Source organism: Filicampus tigris, chromosome 2 (genome assembly GCF_054856515.1).
Source record: "Filicampus tigris isolate MCC_2025a chromosome 2, RoL_Ftig_1.0, whole genome shotgun sequence".
Taxonomy (NCBI): Eukaryota; Metazoa; Chordata; class Actinopteri; order Syngnathiformes; family Syngnathidae; genus Filicampus; species Filicampus tigris.
Genome location: NC_141218.1, coordinates 12,775,470 through 12,801,265, shown reverse-complemented (window position 1 = coordinate 12,801,265; position 25,796 = coordinate 12,775,470). Strand labels below are relative to the sequence as shown.

Sequence of the window (25,796 nt, the reverse complement as noted above, 5' to 3'; positions counted from 1 at the left end):
AAACAAGAAAGCTTTGGACAAAGGCATCACAAACACACATACACACACATGCTTTCCAAAAAAAGGCTCCGTTGAAATAAATGGCAGCCTTTGGAACCAGACAGACGACGGAAGCCCGCGTAAAGGTTAGCGGGCAAGATGGCGTGCCTGCAAATCACTCAGCGGCTCACGACGATAGCGCATCTTGACCACATTCCAGATAATGGAGATGATGGAGAGCAGAGGACAGGGTGGACGGGAGTGACGTTTGCACAGGGCGATCACCTTTCCTTACATAGAGAATGCATTTGGCCGGACAAGCCTGGTGATTACATTGACCTCGAAGTGGGTTTTCCCCCTGAAGTTCGATAAATAACATGACATGTAGCAATGGCAGGTAGTAGTTACGAGTTCAAAGTGTCTAGGCAGACAATGATTATCAAAGCACAAAAAATAATCTTACAAATAATGTATTTTGCCCACCTGACAATGCATTCTCAAAGTCATTGTAGTCAAGCAGAGGCTTGAAAAGTGCAACGGTTGGAAAAGGCATGATAGAAACTATTCAAGCATAACAGGAGTGCCAAAGTCAGGGAGCAACATCATGCTAGTATACAATGATAATGGACAAAATGAATAGCGGAAGCAAGCTTGCCTTCCAGTAAAGAGGTCCTGGGTTCAAATCTGGACTGGTTCGGTTACTACCGCTCAAACTTCACACCCCTGTCGCACCATCCCACAGTTCACCATTTAAACCGGTGTTTGTCCCTGTTCAGTTACTTCCTGAAATTTTACACCCATGTCGTGCGATCTCAGTATTCAACATTTACACTGTAATCGTCCCAATTTAGTCAGTTACCTTTAAAACTTCACACCTCCATCAGGCCATTCTAGCTTCCACTTTTACACAGCTCTCATCCTGGCTCTGTCCTAGTTCAGTTACTACCTTTTGAACCTTACACCCCATCCCGCCTTTCAACATTGACACAGGTGTCGTTGCAGCTCATGTCCCTGTTCTGTTACTACCTCTCCCAGAATAGCAACATCAAAAAAGGGAGGGTAAATCCCGTCTTGAACAGACTATGGAAAAAGAGGCTGTGTCGTAACACTATATTTGGCCTTGGTTGAATGAGGGATGTTGGTTATTGTTGTGTTGCTTATTAAGCGACAACACTACGTTTTGATGGACACTTTGCATCAGACCTCCGACTTTGCCATCTCCATATGTCAATGAATTTCCAACGCGACAAAGACGGGACACATTTAATATCTGAAGGCTTTGTCGTCGAGGAACAAAAACAACGAGCTCCATATACTTAGCTGCAGCTCGGCTTTGTGCGCGTCCTTCTAGAGCCCTCCGTTGTGCAAGGTAGCCCCCCTCACCCAATTGCCCCCCCCCCTCACACACACACACTTCCCAGCTCACTTCCACCCCTTTGTTTGCTTTGCTGCCGTTACCATGGTGACTGAGCGCAGGGCCCCCATAACAGAGGCCCGCAGCACTGACAAGAAGGGATGGGATGGTTGGGGGGTTGATGGTGAGAGTGGCTACACACATACACACAGGCCATCAATTACCAAAAGGTAATGGCCGGGTTCCAAAGAATCCGCCATAAATCGAGCATTGGTGTCAGAAAATCCTTGTGATAGCAACATACAACACCTTCCACCCACTCAGGTGAAGGTGTTTGCCTTCAGTGTTTTTTTAAAAAAAAAATGTTTTAATGGATTTTGAACTGTTTCATGTTCATACATAAAATCTGTGTGCTAAAGCGGGGATTACATGTTGCAAAGGAGGGGCTGGGGGACTGTAGTTGGTCCTGAGCCTCATTAGGCAAGGTCTTGACATTAAGGACCCTCTCTCTCTCATCCAGCCTGTTTGTAGCCGTGATGCTAACATCAAACGGAGCGGTAAAAAGGTGACAGTATGCTCAATGGCCCAAAGCTGCTCATTCATCCTCCAGGAAATCAGGCTAAATGGTAAAGCTGGATCCTCCTTCTGCCTGCCAAAAGAGGCTTCAGAGGAGTTTTGGGGCTGAAGAATTTCAAGTGGCCTTTGTGGAGGGCTGCAGAAGTAATAATAAAAAAAAAAGCCAGGATTAGTCGTGTCAAAGAGACACACCTGGATTTCCTACAATGTCCAAACCGCCCACTCCGGACAAGTAAGATAACTCACAACAAAGTGCTTTGAAGAACATAGTTTGGTGCTTTATTGTTTTGTTTTGTTTTGTTTTGTTTTGTTTTGTTTTGTTTTGTTTTGTTTTGTTTTGTTTTGTTTTGTTTTGTTTTGTTTTGTTTTGTTTTGTTTTGTTTTGTTTTGTTTTGTTTTGAAACTGATTGTGCATTATAGAAGGCATGAGGAATTGAAGACTTAAAAGTCTTAAAAGAATGTGCACAAATAATATGCACACAGATGTGAAAACATCTTGATTTGGTTTGAAAGTTGACGAGTTTGAATCATCCACAGCTGAACCTACAAGATTCTTTTTCTGTTAGCATTATTTTTAGCATTAGCATCCACAGACGGCTGCAATGTCGTCTTTCTCTTAATTAATTGTGACACAATCACCCACCACTTAGTCCTACATTCCAACATATGTGAGAAACATATATCTTTTTATGACAATTGACAAGTTTGAAGCATTCGCGACTGACACCTACAAGACCATTGATTGTCATTAGCATTGTTTTGACATTACCATCCACAGACAGCTAAAATGTCAACTTCATCTTGATTTGTTGATTGACAATAAATCAGTCCACACATGTTGGTAATATCGTCTTGATTTGTTTTGACAATTGACAAGTTTATAATGCTCGTCAATAACACCTAAAAGACAGTTTTTCGTTGTTCGCATTGTTTTTAGCATTAGCGTTTTAGCGTTAGCATCCACAGACGTCATCTCCATCTTGATTAATTTCGACAATTGTGCACTACCTCTACAGCATTCCAAGTCCACAGATGTCTGAAACGGCTTCATCTTTATTGGTTTTGACATTTGACAAGTAAAGACCACATAACCAGTAACAGAGAACTATCTCGATAATTTGGAAAAACAAAAATCTGAAAAACAATATTCTAAAAATGTTTTTGTAAGAGAATAGGTGCTTATCGCTGACTTGTTCTCTCTGCTAAATTCATTTTTTCCACCTTACTTCCTTGTGTCAGCGTATGATGGATACCTGTGCTGGCGGCCGTTATGCTACTCCTAATTTTAGCATGGTATGTTCCCTCCCTCGCCAGGGGGACGGCAACAGGTAAGGCGCTTGCTGGAGCGTGAGGCCATCTGCACTCTAAATAGGCAGTGATGAATGACTTCTCTACGGTGCAGCTCACACACTCCATCTAGTTAAGGTACATTAAGTAAGGACTTCCACTTGCCTGCAGCCTTGTTTGATTGTAATGTAGGCCTTTGCATTCATTAAAATATGATTAAAGGAAAAAAACTATTGACTGACTGAATATTTCCCCCTCTTGTGTGAGGGAGAAATCATAACATTTAAGAGTCACCAAGAACATATGAACAAGCAAATGTGAAGCCCATACTTGAATAATAATAATAATAATAATAATAATAATAATAATAATAATAATAATAATAATAATAATAATAATAATAGTGTTCCATAGCATAATTGTAGTGTAGAAAAAAATAGAAGTTGAAAAATGTTTTTATTTCATGATCTCTTTGGGTCAAAAATATTTATATTTTTATTGTATACAATCTAATGGAATGTAAAAATGGGAAAATATATTTTATGTTATTTTTATTTCTTAAAAATAATTAGCAGAACAAAATAATTCAAATATAATATAATAAAAATAATTATAATTATATATTCTTACATATTTTTATTTTCATTTTTTTCAGATGTTATTGTTTTAATTCCTGAAAAATGAAAATACTTATTAAAGTAATCGTTTTCAAATCTAGTACAAATCTTTATTTAATTCAAAGTTGAATATGTTTATGCATTCATTATTTTTTTCTAATGAATTAAACCTTTTGGGGGAACAACAGAAAATATATGATTTTAAATTTCATTTTTTTTCTGATTTAATGGCATTTAATTCTGGGAAAGAAAAATACAAGTATTAAAAAAACAGTATTCATTCAAATTGCTTATTTTTTCTGATTGGTTCTTATTTTATTTTTACACATACTGTAAAACAACAACAGTAAATACAATTTTCAACACTTACATTTGATAATTTTCTTCTTTTTTCTGATTTAACTATATTTCATATCTCATGAATGGAAAAATTAAAAATGATAAATGACATCTCTTTATGGCGATGCCCTTCTTATGGCCTTCCCTCACGTTCCAACAATATTAATTTTATGGATTTATGTATCGGGTTCATGCTCGGGGGAAAGTGGGTCACTTTCATCTTCGAGCAAAGAGGCCAATGGGGCACCTGGCCCATGTGGGTCGGAGTTCTTTTCCACTCCCGCATGCTTTTTCTTCTGCGTTCACCGTCACTGGTGATTAATCCGGTAATGTGCTCATGCAAATTCTCCAAATGGGCCTCGGATTGTTTAGTAGCCCTCCCCATGCATATGTATGAGCCCCTATATTTAGTTACTCCTCATCAGGGTGCAAAGAATGAGAGTGGTGGGGTGAATGGCGGTTAAGAGTTTGGCTTCAGCCCCATTTTCATACTGAACACAAATAACAGATGGACCGACCAACCTGCAACACTTTAACCCAAATGCAAAGATGTCAAATGTTTCATTCTGTGAGGCTTTCAAAGCTATAGTGCAGAGGTTCTCAAACCTTTTGGTCAAAGAATCCCTTGCAGAGCAGAATTTTTTCCAAGGATCTTCTTATAATCCAAAGGCAAATAAACGTGACTACCATGTGTACCTCTAAAAACCACAGGCTTTTAAAAGTTATCCTACTTTAAATAAAAATAAATCCTAAAAACAATATATACAACATATCTTTTACAGAAAAGAAACATGAGCATAAAGTTGTATATTTTCAAGATGAAATCTTATAAAGGACCAACGATGTATTTTGTTGGGATGTAAACTGTAATATTATGAGAATAAAGTTTAACATCTTCAAGACAAAGTCAAAATACAGTGCCTTGACTTGTCAGTTTTTTTTAGATACGAGCCATCATTTGGACAATATTGGCTTTGAAAACTACTTGCCTTAATAATGTCAGTTTGGTGTAATTCTATCAAACAATGGAAAACCCCATTGACAGGCTAAAGAAGAGCAACCGGTAGTTCTAACCCTTTAAGTAACGGAATTCGAATGCAAACTTTAGACCAATACATCTAGATAGAAAATATAACAATAGTCAGTGGCATATATTATTTTTCCTTTGTGAAAAACAACTAATATTGTTGCATCTTACTGAGTCACTTGTGAATGCCCATTGAATTGAAGCAAAACATGGCAAAACTGTTTAATTCTGTTCTATTTAACTGTGTCCTTACTGTATTTTTTTAAATAAAGTGCAATGGTAGTAAAACATTGTTTTGCCTTTAAAAAAAACACATGACAAAACGTTTTATTTCTTTTTTTTGGGGGGGGGGTGGTTAAAATGCATACATGGCTTTTCCATTCATTTTAATGGGATGATTTTACAAACAATTGCTTTGATTTAAAATGAACAAATACATATCTCAAGGTATTATGACATTGAAATCAAAGTCATACAGTATTTGAACCAATGCATTTAAAAAATATTATTATTTTTATTTATTATTTGAAAATCACAAATGTATTCATGCAGGTATGTCAGATTTGAAAAAGATTAAAGAGGACAGTGGAAAGTCCACTGTGTGGAGCTATCGTACATTGTCCCATGGCAATGCCGGGACACATCTGGAGTATGAAGTTTAGTGGCTGCTATGAAGCAATCTTTCGATTAGAAGTAGGAAATTGCTTCTGTCAAGACCACTCAAGAGTGGGGGGGATTGATGCTAGCTAGCTCTCTGGTTCCAATTGTGTCTCCATTTGAGAAAAGAGGTTTAATCTAATGTGACGTCTTGATCACCATGATCATGGCAGAAGAAGGGAGACGGAGGATTTTTATCAGAGAGGATTTGCTAAATTCTACAGCACACATGGAATGGATGTTGGTGGATCCACTCATTCTGATCTCTGCTAACATGCTAATGTTAATTGATAATGTGGGGTTGTCATAAATTCAAATGTAAGACTTTTTAATGATCTGCTGACACCCTGCCTATTGTGCTCAGGCAGAAAAATACTCCCTGCACAAGCTCCAATTAGTCTCTCTGGAAGTTTAATATGTAATGTCCAGAAAAAGGGGTTTTGCCGCATGGGGCCGAACTCTTTGTGGGTCACCTTTTACCTTAGGACAGGGAGGAGGGAAAGCCTTTTGTTGAGGACTCAGGCATTCCGTTTTTAACCGTTTTAATGGCCACGGCCTCCTGGTCGAGAGGTGCTCGCTGAAGGCACTAATCTATGGGATTAGTCCGCTGTGTCGGCCAAACAAACCTGACCTGACTGTGAAGAATCTGTGCATGTGCAAGTATACATTGACTCCATAGGAGAGCAAAGACATAAGGGATGAGAATGGAGTATGCTGGGGTATAGTGGGGAGCGGGGGGGATGTCCATCAAGAGATTAGCCGGGATCAAGCATTCAGGCGTACATTTAGACTTTGAAAAGCTCTCCAAACAAGAGTCAGTCCTCAGAAGGGGCGATTGATAGCAGCCATGGATGAAAAGATATGGGCAAGAAAGTTTAACAAATGCATAATGCTGACCACAGTGTAATGAAACTATGAATGAAGTCAAAACTATACTTGACAGATGACTGGAGAGGGAATTAAAAGATATATTTGGGAGGCCACATTGTCATTTTGTTACCAGAGCCAAATGAGGTGGCTCAGGCATTGGATTGGGATGGCTCCTGGAGGCCTCCCTTGTGAGGTGTTTGGGGTACGTCCCAATGGTAAGAGGACCCGGGGTCGACCCAGGGATTAGATCCCTCTGGAAAAGTTGGATGAAGTGGCTGGGGAGAGGGAAGCTTGTGTGTAGCCTGTTATTCTGAAGTCCCAAGTAACCCCAACTTTTGTTTGATAGTGTAATGAAAGTCAAATGAAGTCAAAACTATGCTTGACAGATGATTGGAGAGGGAATTAAAAGATATTTGGGAGTCAATATTGTCATTTTGTTATTAGAGCCAAATGAGGTGGCTCAGGCATTGGATTGGGATGGCTCCTGGACGCCTCCCCTGTGAGGTGATTAGGGCACGTCCCAATGGAAGGAGGACCCGGGATGGACCCAAGGATGACGATCCCTAGGGAAAAGTTGGATGAACCGGCTGGGGAGAGCGAAGCTTGTGTGTAGCCTGTTATTCTGAAGGAACCCCAACTTCTGTTTGACCTATGAGTTATTGAATGTACAGTGTTTGATTGCTTACTTGTTTCATCACGCAAAGACAACAAACCTCGCTGTATGGAATACTCATTAACATTCGAGGCTGGTGTTTCCCGGGATAATCAATTATTCACAAGAAAAAGTGTAGGAATGTGAAGAACTATTTCAGAAAATGAAACTCCATTGATTGAGAGGTATTGTATTTTTCTTCCAGAGGGTTCTCCCCTGCTGCTGTGCACGTGATTTCCCCAACTCGGATACATGGGGGGAGTAAATACAAACAAACCAATCAACCAATCAATAAACAAAGTCAGCCCCCTGGTGGTGCTGCATTTAGAAAACAGCGGATGATGAAGAGTGGAGTCCTGACAATGCAATCACTCTGATTAGCAGTGTGAAAGGACAACAAACGCTTCGTGCAAAGTGTTGTGTTGCCAATTACAAAACAGCAAGCTATCAAAGGCATAGGCGCACACAACATTACCAAGTGATGTGGACTTGAACGCTAATCACCATTAAAAGTGTTGTCTTCACTGTGGAGGCATCTCATTTAAAACGTATGGTACGACTCCACACTATAATTTGTCTGGATGACTGTTTATGTGCTTCTGTTTTGGTTAAAAAAACCCAACAGGGATAAACAGTTACAGTAACATCGTCTTTGAATTGAGACAGCGTGCATATACAGTATATATATATATATATATATATATATATATATATATAGAGAGAGAGAGAGAGAGAGAGAGAGAGAGAGAGAGAGAGAGAGAGAAAGAGAGAGAGAGAGTCTTTTCAGACTGTTCGCTTCTGTAGGTGCTGCTGTTTAGGTTAGCAACAGGCTTCAAATGCACTCAACTCATTCATGTCATTGTATGAGCAATCTTTGAAATGAGGTCTAATTACTTCGCCATGACAAAATCATGACAACCTACACGAAACTGGCTGACATCAAACAGCCATCAGCCTTGACATCCTGAACCACAGGAGGTGCTCACATCCTTCAGCTTTATGACACGACTGCTAAAGCTCAGAGGCATTCCTCTGGTTTAAAATCCTGTGAGTGTCGGTTAATGCGCTCACCATTTAAAAGCATTTACGAATGCAGTGACCGAAATGGGCTCAACAGGTCTGTCATCGCCGCGCCGCTTTTGTTAGCTGATCCAAAGTGAAACTTGCTTGCTGAGTGACGAACAACAACATAACACAACAATGACAGGGATCTTTGCATGCTGAGGCATTTTTGGGCAGGTGGGTCCAACGGAGAGGCATCAAGATTCTGGTGTTCCTCTTCTCAACTGGAATATGTGGCCGAATTCAAATAGTTGCCATGTTTCAATTAGATGCCAGTTGCATTGTCCAATCTTTGGCAAATTATACGTTTAATTTCTATCTGTTGTAAAGTTAAACAAATAAAGGGCAACATATTCTAAAACAGTCAAATGTTTGACCTGTAATTCATATCTTTATTGTCGTAAGCATTAAGGTACTAAAACTGATGTTTTTTTATTCATTACTGTATATATTTTGAATAAATCCATCCATCCATTATCTATACCGCTTATCCTCACAAGGGTCGCGGGGAGTGCTGGAGCCTATCCCAGCTGTCTTCGGGCAGTAGGCGGGGGACACCCTGAACTGGTTGCCAGCCAGTCGCAGGGCACACAAAGACAAACAAACATTCACACTCACAATCACACCTAGAGGCAATTTAGGGTGTCCAATTAACCTACCAAGCATGTTTTTTGGAATGTGGGAGGAAACCGGAGTACCCGGAGAAAACCCACGCAGGCACGGCGAGAACATGCAAACTCCACAAAGGGAGGCCGGGGCTTGGGATTTTGAATAAATCGGTTATCTGAATTTTTTCTGCCAAATATCAGAATTGGCCTAAAAAAAAAAAATCAAAATGGGTCAGGCCCTAACGTAAACAATCTCTCAAAGTGTGAAGACGGTCACAACCACACTGAGAGATGCAGTAATATTTGTATTTTTTGCAGAGGATAAAGAATATATGACCGTGAGCATTGCTATATTGTCAGTCTACGAGTACTGTATAGCATATATTCGTTGCTTGAAAGGTCATAAAACCGCAACATTGATGCTAATTTTGTTAACTTGGTTTTGGTATTTTGCATTGTATGTTAGCATTAAGCTAGCAGACTTTCATAGGACAAGGTTATGAGGTTTGCACAAATACACAATGCTTAACTCTTTGTTTGTGTGTGTTTAGTTTGACAGTAATCTTCAAACCTCCTTTTGAGGGATTATTCATATCTGCCAAACTGCTGCTTGTTGTGAACTTCGCTGCCACGTGCAGTCTGCCGCTCGGAACTTCAATGTTTGTTCTCACCTCTTATGTTGAGGTACCAATGTATATATTTTTTGTGAAATTTTTCGTTTGGTGATGTGCTCTGAGACTTTTCCCATGTAAATGATGTGCCTAGGTTCAATAAAGGTCGAAAAACACTGTTTTAATGTATACAGTGCAAACGCGAGAGGATAAACTGGGAACAAAGGACACACACAGACTTTTTGTACTTGAAAGCATCTGAGCCAGTTGACCATCATTCTAAGGCAATAAACATGCCGCAATAACAGCCTCCACTCTCCTGGGAAGAAGGCTTTCCACAAGATTTGGGGTACTGCCCACAGGGATTTGTTCCCATTCAGCAACGAGAGCTTTGGCCAGCTTGGCCTCTGATGTTGGCTGATAAAGAGCCGCCTGCCCAGCCGCCGGCGTTCCAGCTCATCGCATGTGCGCAAGATGAGGTCCAAGCTCGCCGCGGGCCACTTAGCTTCTTCAGAATCAAAGAGCAGGCAAGCAAAACACCTCTAAGAGCCCGGTTTGTGTTCAATCTGAGGATGTGATTGAACGTCCGATATGGGTGGAGGGAAACAGTTTGATATATTTTTGTACTTCTACCAACCCAAACATGAAAGACATGAAGTGCCCTCGGAGCACAAACCTTAGCGATGAACCCAAACATACAGAATGTATTGAAATTAAATGTCAGCCAGGTGCAGGTAAACAACACAGCCTGCAGTTACCATGGTGATGCTAACTGCCTAGCTACCTTAGAGAAAGACGCAAGTATTCGGCTATAAACAATCAATGAAAATGTCTTTCATAAAGTCAAATGACAAAAATCGCTCCAAAGGGAAATGATTTTGCATCAAACAATCTCAGTTAGGGTTTTAAAAAAAAAAGTAGCTTTCTTACCTTAAAATCCTGCATTTTGATTCCAGGTGTTGTTGACCTGCCTATTTAGTGATTGTTGAGTTTGATCGGAATTAACACATAACTTACAGCAGTGTATACCCCAATTGCGCATGATAATTTTATGATATAATTATATTTCCATCATTTAGGCTTTCATTTAAAAAAAAAGAAAAAGAAAAGGATAAAACAGGCTTCAAAACAGGCTAGCCAGGAAGTGAAACCCAGGAAGAGGACGTGGGGAAAGAGATAAAGGCGGAGCCAAAAGGGAGTCTGTCCTATGATGACAAAGAGACAAACAATAGTAGTTTCTCGATTTGCTTTCTTGTCCATTCTTATGGACAAGATCTCGTGTTACCTCGTGGATTGACATCAGTCACGGCCCAAGTCCTTTTCCAATTGAAAGTACACATAAACCAAGAACGCATGGAATACCCATAAATTGTTCTTGTCGGCTATTTTAAACCAAGGATGCTACAGATGGTTACTTGTGAAGACTTGGCTAGGAAAAATATTCCAAGTTGCATTTCATGCTGCTATCAAAATGGCTAAGGAGAGGGCTCACATTTTCAAGTCACCCCCTCCCGTTTATCATTCTACAGAAATACGTTCTTAGGAAGACGGTGCTCTGCGGTCTTGATATTGAGAAATGGCTAGCAGCCAGGATTAACAAGGAAGGGCTGCCTTTTTGGCTCTAACCTTTACACATTTAAAAACCCTTCAATTAATTAAACTATGGGTGTGTTTTAAAATGCACTCCAGACTATTTGGAAACTCAGAACGTTTTTGGAATGTATTGGAACTCTTGCACTCTCAGAATAGAGTTAGGAAATCAGATTAAATTTCAAAACGCACTCAATATTAAAGATGACCAATTTAGATCCACCAAAGAATAGCTTCAGTGGCGGTAGAGTTTATAACGTTATTTACTCATGCCCTAAAGTTTTGTATATTCCAGCAATAACCTTGTGACAGCAATGAAAAAAGCATTGTGAGAGACCGTCTTTAAAAAATGAAAACAAAAAAATGAAGTGGGTAAATAGATCAATGTGGAACCAAAATGGAGTTGAGTGTCTACTAGAATGCTAACCAGAAGGATTGAACCGGTTAATTTGTGGGGAGTGTTTTGAGAAAAAACCCTCTCTTTCCCCTGAACTTGTTTGGAATGTGGACATCTTTCAACATCAAAGCTATGTACAAAGACTTCTTGTATGTCCACTCAACTACACACCTGCATTTACACAGCCTGCGTGGCAGCCATTTTGGCTCCCACCACCTTCACACGCAGTGTTCCGTGGTTTGAACTTTGGTGTGGCTTTGTTGTTGTTGTAAATGAAATATTATGTGTGGTTGTTATCAATAAAATAGAACTATAAAAGCACCATGAAATGCAATTTTCTTTTTTAACTCAGGTTGGCATATTCCAATACTACTGTTAAAGGCATTGCACAAACAGTGAGCAACTACTGAAGAACATTTTTTTCTGTACACAGACATTGATGTCAGTGTTTATCAGTCATGACAGTCAACTGCTAATCAAAATGGTTTCGCTTCAAAACAGATGTCTTCAGATGCACATCAGTCACTATCGTGCACAGCAGTTCAAATGCACAGAAAAAGTTAGCTTTTAAAGAGCAATCCCTTTTAGTGACTGATTCAAAACTTTGTCATAGTGTTGTAAACCTTTTAGAAGATTCGATCTAAAAGCCGAAGTTATATAAACTACGCAGATGTGTTCAGTCTGCTGGCTTTGCTACAAAGGACACCTTTAAGTCATAATAACGGTTTCAATTTACAGCGAGGGAGGAATCCGAGAAGATGACAAACGTAATTTGGAGACGAGTCCAATTTATTTGCATAGCCGCCTTAAATATCATTTACCATCCCGCAGCTGATTGTGAATCAGGGATCTGGTTTCCTTTCTATATCTAAATATTAATAGTCTCCATTACACAGCAATGACTTTCATCTCCGACTGCGCGTGGAGGGGATTAGATTTTAATCAAGGTTTTAAATATGACTTTCTATTCCTGCTGCCTGCAGATGGCAGCTAGTCAATTAATATCACGTTCTATTTGCACTCTGCCCGATAACATCTTTTTCATCCGAGTTATAAACATTTTTTGAGGAGGCGTGCTTCCATTACTGTCGTCCCTCATTTATGGACGAAAATCCGCAGCGACCACATATTTACTGTATTTACTGTTTTTTCCCAAAACCAGTAAAAAGATGCATGTGAAGACCGTGCAGGTATTATATTTGTCCACTTGGGGTCGCCATCCTTATTTGCAACACTGTCGTATCTGTGATTTTGAATGTGTGTGGTTTTAAAAGGTGGGGTCTGGCGTTTTGAGTGACATGGGAGTTGGCGAATGAGGGTGAAGTTGACTTTTGTTAGCTCAGGTTAGCCACTCTGTGCCCTGGGCGTCAGTTGTGGTCATAGCTGCAAAATCCCTCGATATAGAGAAAATTCTGCGATATAAAATTTGAAGTAAATATGTACAATTTGAAATTATTTAGAAAGCCTGTGAAAAGTGAAGGCAAGGGAAGAGTATACGTACATCTTTGTTGTTGTTGTTGTTTTCAAGCCCTAAAAAAATGTATCTCTTACTGCAGTAAGAAATGTGTGGAAATACCATTAATCCATTCCAGCCTCCTCCAAAAAAACAATAAATTTTTTGTAATTTCATAATAGCACTCTTGTTCATAAAACTTACAGTAATAATCTAATTAGGTACAATGTAAAGAATTACACAACAAAGAAGACTTTCACAACTACTGTTGTTAACTCAATAAACTGCAGTTATATTTGTTGTTTTTTTGCAGATGATAAAGAATATGTGCCTGTTAGTATTGTTATATTTTCCAGCTAATAGGGCTGGGGGATTAAGGAAAAAATAATCATCACAAATATTTTGATTGATACTGAAATAAATTAGGAACAAAGTAAGAAAATTATACGTAAAAGAATAGCAATAAAATCAATAAATAACAATAAATACCGGATGTTCTGCTGTTCACGCCCTGGCCTCTTAGGGAAAGTCTATGCAAAGCATGCATGGAGTGCACACTTACATGAAGATAAGAAGAATAGAAGAAGTTTGTGATTGATCGATTGGTACATCACAATATATCAATAATTTATCATAAATTAAGCTATGGTTCATGGACCCTGGGGAGCCACTCCCTTACTGTTCTGGCATGTAAACCGAATCATTAACTTAAAACCAATGAAGGTATGCACCAAATCATACTTTCTTTCTTTTTTTTTTTGCCATACACTCCTCATGTATATAAAAAGGCAACGTGTTCTGTGGATGCTCTTTGTTTGCGATATTAAAACCGCATTGAGCTCCCTGGTTGACTGACACACTTTAATCGTTTCAGTGCCGTCACGCTTCTAGAATAACATTGAGCGTAATCGCCAGTTATCTAGCGTGGCACACGCACAACAATAGCCTCCTTGGAGTTTACGCGCAATTATGAAGAGCCTGTTTTTGTCCTGCCTGTCGGGCCCGGGAACAAAAGAAAATGCAGCAATTAGATATTTGCTGGATGGCGCTATCAGAATGCATGAATTGGAACTGCAGTGTTTTGCACTGATATGGAAATAATTCCCATTAAGTGCAGTTCCTCTGGGGACACCAGTGTATAATCGAAAATGTACAGGCACTGTTAATGTCAAGCCTGCACACCTTTCAAGCTTTTAAAGCCTTATAAAGTCAGAGAGGAGGCCCGATTCAGGGGTGCTCAGACCAGCGAGATCACATCCCTACGGCGCTTAATCAAATCTGATTTAATTTCCTGCGTCTTTACTCATTTGCATAATGACAAACAGAGCTCTAATGGTCGCCAGTGAAAGCACATGCTATAAGCTCGGAGACCCAAAATGGAAGGGAACAAAAGAAAGCATATACTCTTGTCATTGAACTGACTTTTTGCAAAAAAGGACAAAATATTGTAGCGTTTTCAAGCTCTATACAGAAGTGACAGACACCGACATTATGGCTATTTGATTTTCAAGTAAAGTATTTTGTACTGTCAATGCTGCGTAAAAACAAAAAAAATAAACTATGAAAAAGAGTTATCGTACGAATTGCGTAAATCTACTTAAACGTTTGAAAACATTTAACGTACAACAACAGTGCAAAAAATGTTGAAATGCTAAATTTGGACAAAAGTGTCTTATCCTATTCTACAATTTCTTTAGTCACGGGGATATCTTGATCTGTCATAGATGGGTTTTCCTGCAATATACAATATATCGATTCTGTCACCATATATTTTGATATTACCAGTGATAGTATTTTATTGATGGACCACCTTTTTTATTGATGGACCTTCAAACATGAATTCCATCATAAGAACAGTACAATGATTCATTTGGGTTGGGAGCCAAAGACGATGGCTTCAGTTTTATTTGAATACACTCAGGAAAGTAATAGGAAATAACTGTTCACCCAACACTTGACTTTTTTATGGCATGCCTGGAAGGTTGGTGAACTGATTAGTTTAATCAGGGTTCACTGACGGAGTAGTTATGTGTCTGCATAACAGTGGAAAGTTAACAGAATATATATTTTTTTCAAATATTACTACCTAAGGGAAGCATGTAAATAGCAAATAGTGCTGTTCCAAGTGCAGACCCCTGTGGGACGCCATAGCTGAGTTTTACGCGCACAGTGTATTGGTTACTGATGCATAAACTGAAAGCGATCTGACAAGAAAGAATCCAAAGTGTTTGTGGGACAACTCTAACAGCCAGTGGAGGTGCTTATTAAAATCTTGACCTTCGTAATACAAGCTTGTCAACACTTGGTTGATTTAAACAAAGTAGCAAAAATTGCCTATTATTCTTGCACCGTCTTGTTGGTCTTTCTCTGTCTGCAAAACAAAGTGAATAGGTTCTGTCCGCCAACGGAGATACACTTTTAAAAACATAACACCCGCAACATGAGGTTCTCGACACTTGGTTTATTAAAACAAAGTAACGGCCATTGGCGTTCCTCTTTCCACCATTTTTTTCAGTCTTTGATCATCTTTGCGCTTCTTCAAAACAAAGTGAAGGTGGTTTTGTCAGCCAATGGAGATATGTGTTAAAAACATGACGATACTTGTTTTATTTCAAATAAGTAATCCAATTAGCTTTTAATTTTTTTTTTACCATTTTGAGAGTCTTTACTCGTCTTCAATACAGAGTCAATGCGGTTTGCTAGAAGTGCCACGATGTACGAGGCGGTTCCTTTTTCCATATACACGCTTTAATTAGCTAAAATAGAGTTCGGAATGCCTGCAAATGCACATCAGATTTATTAGAATTATGTGTGAACTTAATGGCAAGACAAATGCTAGCGGGCGGCGGACAATGCACAAGGGGTCCTGAATCAGCATTCATCTTCATTACAGCGATCAATATAGCCCAATAGATTTTTCAAGCAATTCCTGAAACCCCATTATGTATTGTCTGAGTGATCAATACTGCTCTCTGTAAACATGTAGATGGAGAGAATAGGCTACATGAAAAATGCATCGACATGGTTTTTTTTCGGGGAGTCTGTGTGGTGCTGAGGCTTCGATTATTATTATCTTAAACAGACTTGCAGGGATGTGTCAGAGTCAATAAGCCAATAGTGGGGGAGGCCTTTATTTGCACAAACTGACTATTATGGAGAGAGAAAATAGACAGACTGGGCAGAACAAATAGCTGCCCGGAACATAAACGTGGACACACACAAGATTGTGGAGCAACCACATGACAGAGTCGACTTGAAGGTGAATCGGTGTAAGAATTGTCATCGCCCCACATAACAGGAGATTTATACTGCGCAGGGACGTTGTTAACATTCATTTGAAAGGCTGTTGGTGTGCTTTAGTAGGTGCTGCTGATTTGGTTAGCATTGACCAGCGTGGGTGGGAAAAAGTCACATATGCAAGTCTTAAGTCAACCTTTAAGTTTCAAGCAACTACTAAGTTACTTTTGGCTAGTTTGCAAGCTAAATTGTAAAGTTAACAAAGCTAAACTGTCATTGTGGGTTTCATTGTGACAGATGTTAGATTGATTCCGATGCTTAGTGATGTTTTGCTGAGCTGTTGCTGCAGGTTCCCCTGGTTTTGATGGACTAGAACTAAACATTCCTAGTTTAGTGAAACTATTGTGAGCCAAAGCAGTCCTGCAAGCAAACACTGTCATATAAATCCTCTGCTGCTATAACTGTCAATTACAAATCAGCTGCCGTTATATTTGTGATTCTGACTTTCGCTACGAAAGTTTGGTTTAACTGAGAACAAGTATGGTGTTTTTATGGGGTGGTTATGGCCGACAATAACCATTTGTTGTCTCAATCAAAGAGACACTACCATACATTAAAAATCATATTGTCGCTGTGAAAAAAACATACAGTATGTCCAATTTTTGATTTTTTAAAAATGTTTACATTAATGCGATGTCTGTAACGCAGAAACTCCATTAATGTAAAAATGAAAAAAAAAAAAAAAAATGGACATAGTGTTTTTCACAGGACAGCGACAATATACACTGTAGACATTATTTTGTCGCAAAAAAAATGTATTAAACTGTTTTATTTGAAAGAAAATTGCACATTAGCGAGTTTTTTTTCCCATGAATAACCAATGATAGGACCCAAAAAGAATAAAAATTGCGAAAATGGAATTCACAAATACCAAATCGCAAATATATCCATTTCTGCAATAAAACGTTTATTCTCACTGAATTGTACATAATTATTTAGTTTTGCGTAGCTCTATTTTTATCTAAATGGTGCTTGACAGCTTAATAGTCAAATGTTCTGCCTGTAGTTCATATATTTACTGTTGGAAACATTAAGGGACCAACAATGAAACTATTTTATTCATTATATATTTTTGGAAATAATAATTTCATTAATCAGTTATTGGAATTTTATCCTGCCAAATATCGGAAGTGACATCTGCTTCTAAAAATATCAGTGGGCCCTAGTTTTGGCTACATATTGTGGCATTATAAGGAGTTCCAGAAATCACAAAACCCTGAAATAGGTGAGAATAGCTTGGGATGTGTTATTCAGAAAAAAATGCAAAAAGGTGAATTGATGAATAGTGAACCATGGGATATTATTATACTGTATAGCATTCCATGAAATTATGCATCATTCCACCACAAATGCTGCTTCCTCGTTCCAATATAGTCATGGGGGCTCCAGGGGACGACAGCCCACGGAATTATTTTATGAGTATTATTAATCCCTCTTAGTCCCAACAATTACAGGAATAATGCGGGCCATGAATATTTCAGATAGAGCCAAGGCGAGAATCGACTTGCATGCTTACACACGCATGCAGACACACACACACACACACACACACACACACACACACTAAAGAAAAAGCAATACATGCAGTATTAATGTTTCATCATAAAATTTGGGCGCATCTGAGCAAGAGTGAGAATCCAATGAGGAGTCAATACTTCACAGGGAGAAAGTCCAATGAACCGTGCTTGCGTGTCTTATTAGATCACTGGCAGGCACATATGAGAAGTCAGTGAATTCCTTCCTGGGAGTTTTAATTAGAACACCAGTCACTCGACTTTATCTTTGTTTTAAGGGGGGCTTCCAGCATTCCTCAGCAGGAAGAGAAAGGCCTGATTCCACCTGACATTACTGCTCCATTGTACCGCAACAAAGATCCATAGTGATGAAAAATGTAAGGCCTGTAAACAATGCCAACAAGATACAACTTCATCCGGTAAACCAGCACACATGCCAATTATCTTTTTGTGACCCAAAATATTCCTTTGCAAAGATAATACTGATTTCTGAATGACACTATCAGAGAGTCAAAAGAGAGTGCAAAAGCCTCTGCCAAGGAGGCTTGGTTTCCTTTTTGACGGCATAAACAAGTGTTGCGCTCTCTTTGTTTACATTCACTGGGGATTGCCCTCTGCTGCCCCCTGTTGAAAGTTGCCCAGCATGACCTTGTCCGGGCTGGAGGGGGGGGGGGGGGGGGGGAATAGGTGTTCGACTGGTGGTGTGCATGCATAACAATAATAATGATAATAATATTAATAATAATCTACACAGACACTTTACATTACAATACACAAACAGACGGATGGCCAAATGTTTTGGGACACGTTCTCGTGTTTCCTAATGAGAATATGTACACAACTTTTGACATACCAACTCCACTTTCATATTATTTTATCACATGTGGCCATTCCACAATATTGTGTATATTCAGTTTTATAATCGGAGAGTTGTTCATGAACGCAAACCAGCCGGGTACTTTGCATGGATACTTTGTCCCCACCACTACTTTGCTTTAATTTAGTTCCACTATTCCTCATAAAAATATAGCTGACGTTTGTGAGCGTGCAGAGATGAAAAGAAGCAGTCGCGATCCACAACGTGGTTCCGAGCAAGCCCCACCCACCTCGCCCCTTCCTTATAAGGCCCAGAGCGAGCGTTGGGAGCTCAGATGAGACCACCACACTGGAGATACCACACCGTCCGGGAGGATTTTATTCTTCTCGTTTCCTGGCCAGAATGGATTTTCTCAATCACAACTACTTGAGTGCCAGGGGGCCCTACGATTACACGTTTAATTTCTGGAACGACTACCTTGGCCTGACCACGCTGGTCACCAAGAACCCTAAGCTGAGCATGCCCCACATGAGCCCCAACTCCATCACCGAGTCCCTGAAGGCAACGCTTGGGTTGGACGACGCGCCCGAGTGCGCCTGCGCCTGCGAAGGCGGTACACTGGAGGGCGGTGGCGGCGGCTGCTGCTGCTGCTTCGGATGCCCGCCCGGCACGCCCCCGTCGCCGGGCTGCGTCGTGGAGCTCAAGGAGCGCTTCTCCATCCTCAGCCCCTTCCAGAGTCAGCTGCCGGAGCGGGAGGCGCACGGCTGCTTCCCCGGCTTCGAGCGCATGAGGACCCGCAGCAAGCCGGCGCCCGTGCGCGCCAAGCTGGAGCCCAAAATCTGCGTGTTCTGCCGGAACAACGGCGCCCCCGAGGAGGTGTACGGCTCGCACGTCCTCAAGACGCCCGACGGCCGGGTAGTGTGCCCCATCTTGCGAGCGTACACCTGCCCGCTGTGCAGCGCCAACGGGGACAACGCGCACACTATCAAGTACTGCCCGCTGTCTAAGGAGCAGCCCCCGCAGAGGCCACTCAAAGGAGGCCGGGCTGTGGGGGGTAAGAGGATGAAAATATTCTAAAAAGAGAGAAATAATAGGAAAAGATGCGACTTTCAAGTATGATGAAGAATTGCACTGAACAATTTGCAGATGACTGTTTTTGTTTAGACTTTTATCCCATACACGTTGACTATTCATGCAGGGGTGTCCAACAAAATACACACAAAAATCTCATATTTAGACCAATCCAGTAGGTGGAAATATTTTAAGCAGCTAAATATATATTTTCCAATATACTTTGTTTTGTGTTATAAGTCACAAAGCAAATATTACTTTAAAAAACGTTTTATTGTGGTCCTTAATCTCGTTTGTCATTTTTAATATTTTTTTCACTTTTCACAAATTTTAAATCTAATTTGCAATGTTAATTTTAATTCTTGAAAAATGTAATATTTTTTTATTTCTTTTATTTTTGTAATTACGTTTTCTTTTTTCTTGTCTTTTTTTTTTTTTTTTTAATTGTGTGGTCCTAAACCTCATTAAGCATGTTAATTTGTATCCTTAAACAATTTAATACTGTTTTTTTATTATTTTGTTTAATTGTTTTGTATACTATCTAGGGTCACCATGTTAATTTTAATTCTGAAGACTTGTTTTCATTTTTTTATATTTTGGGATTTTTTACTTTTTGGTGTGGCCATAAACCTTTGTAATGCTAGTTTTTATTATTATAAAAATGTAATTTTTTCACTTTTCTATTCTTTTTTTTTTTTTCTTGCAACAGGCCCATAAAAAAATGTTCGGCGGCACAATAGCCCCAGTGCCGCACTTTGGACACCCCAATGTATCCAGATCTATTTTTATAGTTCCTTTATCCACTCATAGACGCCTTGTACATTGGATTTATTTTTTCTCTCTAGTAGTGTGTAGCCATTAGCAAGCTAATGTGTGTGTGTATATAAACACACCAATGTACAGTTATCATACAGAGAGATGGACAAAAAAAAAAGAGTATTTTGGTTAGTGGGAATTTGAATGTCATGTTTCTATAATGAGTATTTTTTATATCTGGCAGCAAAGCTGACCTCTTTTGTTGTTGTTTAGAAAACCAAAGTTTTGTTGGCCATTAAAAACCCTCCTGTTATTTTGCGGAACTTGCGGGTCAACTTGACCCATATGAAACTTGATAAATGTTTAATTTTAAATATTTGCTATGAAATGGTTGGGGGATGAGTTAATAACTACACATAAACAGTTGCTTATCATTCCCCCTAATGACATGTGTTTATTGGGATTTTGTTTAGTTTCTGAACTTTTGGATCTTGAAACAAACCCTGGGTCAAAATGACCCTTATAAAACTTCACTTAAAACAGTTTTGTCCACATATTTGCAATCAAATGTTTAGTCATAGAGTTAATGATTACGTTTATTGGGATTTATTTAAAATTCAGTTTTGGACAGGTTAGGATAATAAAACATGTTTAGGGTCAAATTGACCCATATGAAATCTCTTGACAAAAATGGTTGGTTTGTATTTGCAATTAAATTGATAATCATGGAGTTAATAATCTATAAATGAGGTTTAGAGTGATTTTTTTGTTTGTTTGTTTCTGATACTTTAGATCATTAAACACACCATGGGTCAGAATGAGATGAAACTTCTTGATGAAATCAAAGCTTTTCACAAATTTGAACTGAAATGGTTCACAATAACATAAATGATTATTTATGTTTATGGTAGTATTTTCTTTTCATTTGTGACACTTTTGGCTTATTCAAAAACCACATCCGTGTCAAATTGACCCACGCACATTATTGTTGTTCTTGAGAAAACAAAGGTAACAGGAGGGTTGAAAAAAAGAATGTGTCCAGTCAGGAATCGTTTGATCCCACAAAAGTTGACAGTGAGTCTGCAAGGAGGCGGGTCGGAATGGGACACAATACAATGTGTCCTCTGTTTAAGGGAGCTGCTGTTCTTTTCCCCGAGGAATGTTTTTTCCCCCACAAGTTTTTCCAAGCCAAACGCCTTCATTTTTGTTTACATTGCCAAATAAGGGCATCGACACACTGGATTTCGCGCTTCTTCTTCTTCCCACTCGGAGACAAGCAAATGAATGTCAACCACACGCCCGTTTTACTGAGGAGTTCCCAAATAATCAACAATAATCATGCAAAATGTTTGTGAATGTATGCAGGACTGCGCTTGTCTTGACAGTTTACCAAAGGAATCAACGGTTAAGGCTGGCATGTGTGCGTGTGTGCGATGTCAGTGTTTTAACAAAGCGTGACCACAAGAGGGCGCTACCTCAACCCAATTTTTGTACTTTAAAGAAAAAACAAGTCTAGGGCAGTTTATTGATAGAGTGCCATTTATAATAAGGGGTTTTGATAGTATTTTGGATCTTTGTATAACATAATTGTATTTCTGTTGCATTTAACACAACGAGAGAGAGCGTTACAGAGAGAGTTGTTGTGTAAATACTAATGAACATGCCCGTACTTTTTAGGCAAATATACCGTGTTGTTGTTGTTATTGTTGATGTCTGGATTAAATGAAGAAGTCATGATGATGAAAACACTGTTGTTATTTATATTTGACCACATTTATTTTGGGCTGTATGCTGCTGTGCAGAATAACAAACATATGAACTCAATAGAGAAATAATAAACTGATGAAATATTTGTCCTTTTTACTTGGTCTACGCTGAGTTTTTACTCAAATGTATGTCTATAATTCGTAGCCAAGAGACAACGGAAAGATGACACATTTTCATAATTAACTGGACAAATAAATGGCCAGTCAATTCATGCATGGTAATTCTTCGACGAAGTTGAGTGACAGACCCAAAGTCCCAAATGCCATGTTGACTTCTTTAGACAGCAAACTAGTGGAGACTGTTCTTGGCTACTGTACTGTCAAACAAACCAAATACTACCAACTACTGGCCTGGCATGCAAATTATAATGTTTTCAGTCCTGACTTTTTGGCAAAGTTGTTGAAAGTTTACTTTGAAAAAAATAGCAAAAAAAAAGAACTTTTTTAAAATAAGAATAGTAGTTTATACCAATTACAATACATTAGTTTTAGAAAAAAAATGCTAATTCAATTTTTAATTTCATTTTTACGCATTGAAAAAAAAAATCCTAAATACAAATTACTGCGTTTTCAATAATTTTTGCGATGTTGTGGAAACTTTTCCAAAACGCAAAAAAATAAATTTTAAAACAAGGACATACAAAAATACAACTTTATTGTCATAATCTTAACACTTTTAATCCATCTTTGTTCTTCCATCCATCCATTATCTATACCGCTTATCCTCACAAGAGTCGCAGGCATGCTGGAGCCTATCCCAGCTGTCTTCGGGCAGTAGGCGGGGGACACCCTGAATTGGTTGCCAGCCAATTGCAGGGCACACAGAGACAAACATCCGCACTCACAATCACACCTAGGGGGTATGTAGAGTGTCCAATCAACTTACCATGCATTTTTTGGGAATGTGGGAGGAAACTGGAGTACCCAGAGAAAACCCACACAGGCACGGGGAGAACATGCAAACTCCACACAGGGAGGCCGGAGCCGGGATCGAACCCACGACTTCTGAACTGTGAGGCGGACGTGCTAACCAGTCGATCACTGAGCCATCTTTGTTCTTGGAAAATTCAGTTTATTTCTTAAAAAAAAACAACATTATTCTTATAACGTTAAAAGAAAATTCGCACCAACAAAAATGAAGTTGAACCCCTGCACACTCACTTTGTGGCACCCATGGAGGATTCAGCTATTTTCATCTCCCTCCCCGTCCCCGCAATAATAATAATAGTCTTTTTGGGAGGACAACCCTTTTTTTCGTGCAAAAGGCTGTTCTATGTATCCCCACTCGTCATAAATGACATCACAGTTGCTCAGGGCTCAGGTAACGACCAATCACGGCTCAGCTTCATAAAATAGATGAGCCGTGATTGGTTGTTACCTGAGCCCTGAGCAACTGTGATGTCATTGTCAGTCGACAGAAGTGCCAAAATGGTCAAAATGCCAAAAAAAACTCATATTCCAGAAAACACATTATCAATCAGAATGCCATGCCGTGGAGGCACATATTGGGGGGTTTAAAATATGTTTTTTGTTTTTCAATGTATTTATAACGTGTGTCAATTATACGCTGGTTTTCACTATTTGTGGGCCAGCCTGGTCCCGCAAATAGCAGGAGGCCACTATAAGAATTTGTTGTCATAACGTTCCAACTTTTGTTGCATGTAGCCCATAGCGATGCACATTTCCTCCAGCCTCAGTCCTGCCATTAAATATGGATGACAACTAAGTGCGACTGGGATTGGCTTCGGCGAGCCCACAGAACTGTAGCGTTGCAGGCTAGCTGTGTTATTCCCCGCAGGCCCCCGCCTCCATAGCGCAATGCATGCCGGGCCCCGTATAATTTAGTTAGCCCAGCCACTTATGTGATGTGTATCTTACATGAACGTATAATATGCCTTAGCTGGCTGACTTGAGTGCACAATAAAGTCTGATGAAGGGAGTGGAGGCGCTTAATGGAGACATGTGCTTCACATGCTTTTGTCAAAATACAAAATGACGGAATAACAATACAGTTTACACATTATTTCTTGCCCTGCTCAAGTTTTACAATTGAAGTGCTGTCTATCGGAATCTCGGATGGTATCATCTTTGTTGCCTGAATGAAAATAAACAAACTGGGATCGGAAAAAAGACATTTTACACAAAAGTGAGCATGCCTTTTCTCTATTCATTCTGTTCTTAACTTTAGAATGGAGTTAGCCCACTTAGCTGTCTGTGGTACAAATTAGCCGGTTGTAAGGGACGACTATACGTATAGTGGAGCCAAGCCCAGAGTTGGAAAAAAATCCTCAAGTGTCCATAAAGACAATAAAAGCATTTTCAGTTGCACAGGCAGCACTTCATACATTACACTACTGTACCAAACAATAGTGTGCAGCACAAGTAGGCATCGCAGAACATATAGTAGATAATCCTTTAATCATTTCCAGATGGAAAATGTTGCAGCAGCACACCAGAGTATTTGAAGAATAAAAATAATAAGTATAATAAAGATATATAGTAACAAAGGTAACTTTTAGTGAAGTGCAATGTGATTTGAAATAAATTGTATTTATTTTTTCAATAACTCTCTGATGACGGGGGCAGAGAAGAGGATTCTGGATGAACTGCTGGATATTATGGACAATATCAGCCACCCTCTGCACACTGTCATTAATAACCAGAGGAGCCTATTTAGTAAGAGACTGCTGCTCCCCAAGTGTAGTACCAACAGATTAAACAGCTCTTTTATCCACTGTGCTAGCGTACTATACAACTCCTCACTGGCGGGGAGGAGAGCGTAGCTTGCACTACACTATACATAAAGGGCACTTAACTTATTCAATGTGTAATAAATCTATTTATTGATTTATTTTTTATTTTTTTTATTTTTTTATTTTCCTTTAAATTTTTAAAGTGTTTCTTTACTTTCTTTCTGCTTTCTGCTCTTCCTGTCTACATGGCTATTTTTTCTCACTATTTTTTTTTTTTTTGGCCTATTTGTTCTTATTGCTGCTGGAAATGCAAATTTCCCAGAGGGAATCATAACAAAGGATCAATAAAGTCAAGTCTAAGTCTAAGTCTATCTCTATAGGTTGACCACATATTGGTATTTGCAGGAAATCAGAGTCCTTATTTCCAAGGAGGAGGAGGGAAGAAAAACAAGTTCCCTGCTGTGCTTGTTTATTTTTGGTGGAGCGTCCAAGAATAAACGATGATAATAGATAACCCGAAAGAGTGCCTGGACTCAATGATGCCTTCTGGTACCGGGTACATGAGCTGTCACTTATATAGCGCTTTTCTACCTTGGGTACTCAAATGGAAAAGAAGCATACAGCTCAGACTTTTGAGAATATTTTTTTCAAAGTTTTAGCAAAAATTTTTATTAACAGCAAGATTCATAGCCTTACTTCACTGATCCCCACTCCCGAGAATCTGACCAAAGCCACGGCCCAAGTAAACATTGTTAGCTAATTTAACATAGCCTACCACCACTAGTTCGAACAATTTGTAATCT

The 25,796-nt window shown here is 39.3% G+C and overlaps 1 protein-coding gene and 1 long non-coding RNA gene across 7 annotated transcripts in view; one reads left to right on the top strand and one right to left on the bottom strand.

Annotated features, from left to right (window-relative positions):
- The window catches only part of LOC147151424 (uncharacterized), a 29,461-nt gene extending 18,686 nt beyond the window's left edge, over positions 1-10,775 (bottom strand). For all 6 annotated transcript variants that reach the window (XR_015084763.1, XR_015084768.1, XR_015084765.1 and 3 more), the window contains exon 1: positions 10,570-10,775. This is a non-coding gene — a long non-coding RNA (uncharacterized LOC147151424). The remainder of the gene's footprint in view (positions 1-10,569) is intronic.
- An 8,279-nt stretch (positions 10,776-19,054) lies between these two features.
- Positions 19,055-19,933, top strand: nanos1 (nanos homolog 1). Its single transcript, XM_086024568.1, has one exon. The coding sequence runs from the start codon at positions 19,110-19,112 to the stop codon at positions 19,782-19,784; it is 675 nt and encodes a 224-aa protein (XP_085880694.1). The 5' UTR covers positions 19,055-19,109; the 3' UTR covers positions 19,785-19,933.
- The last annotated feature ends 5,863 nt before the right edge of the window (positions 19,934-25,796 follow it).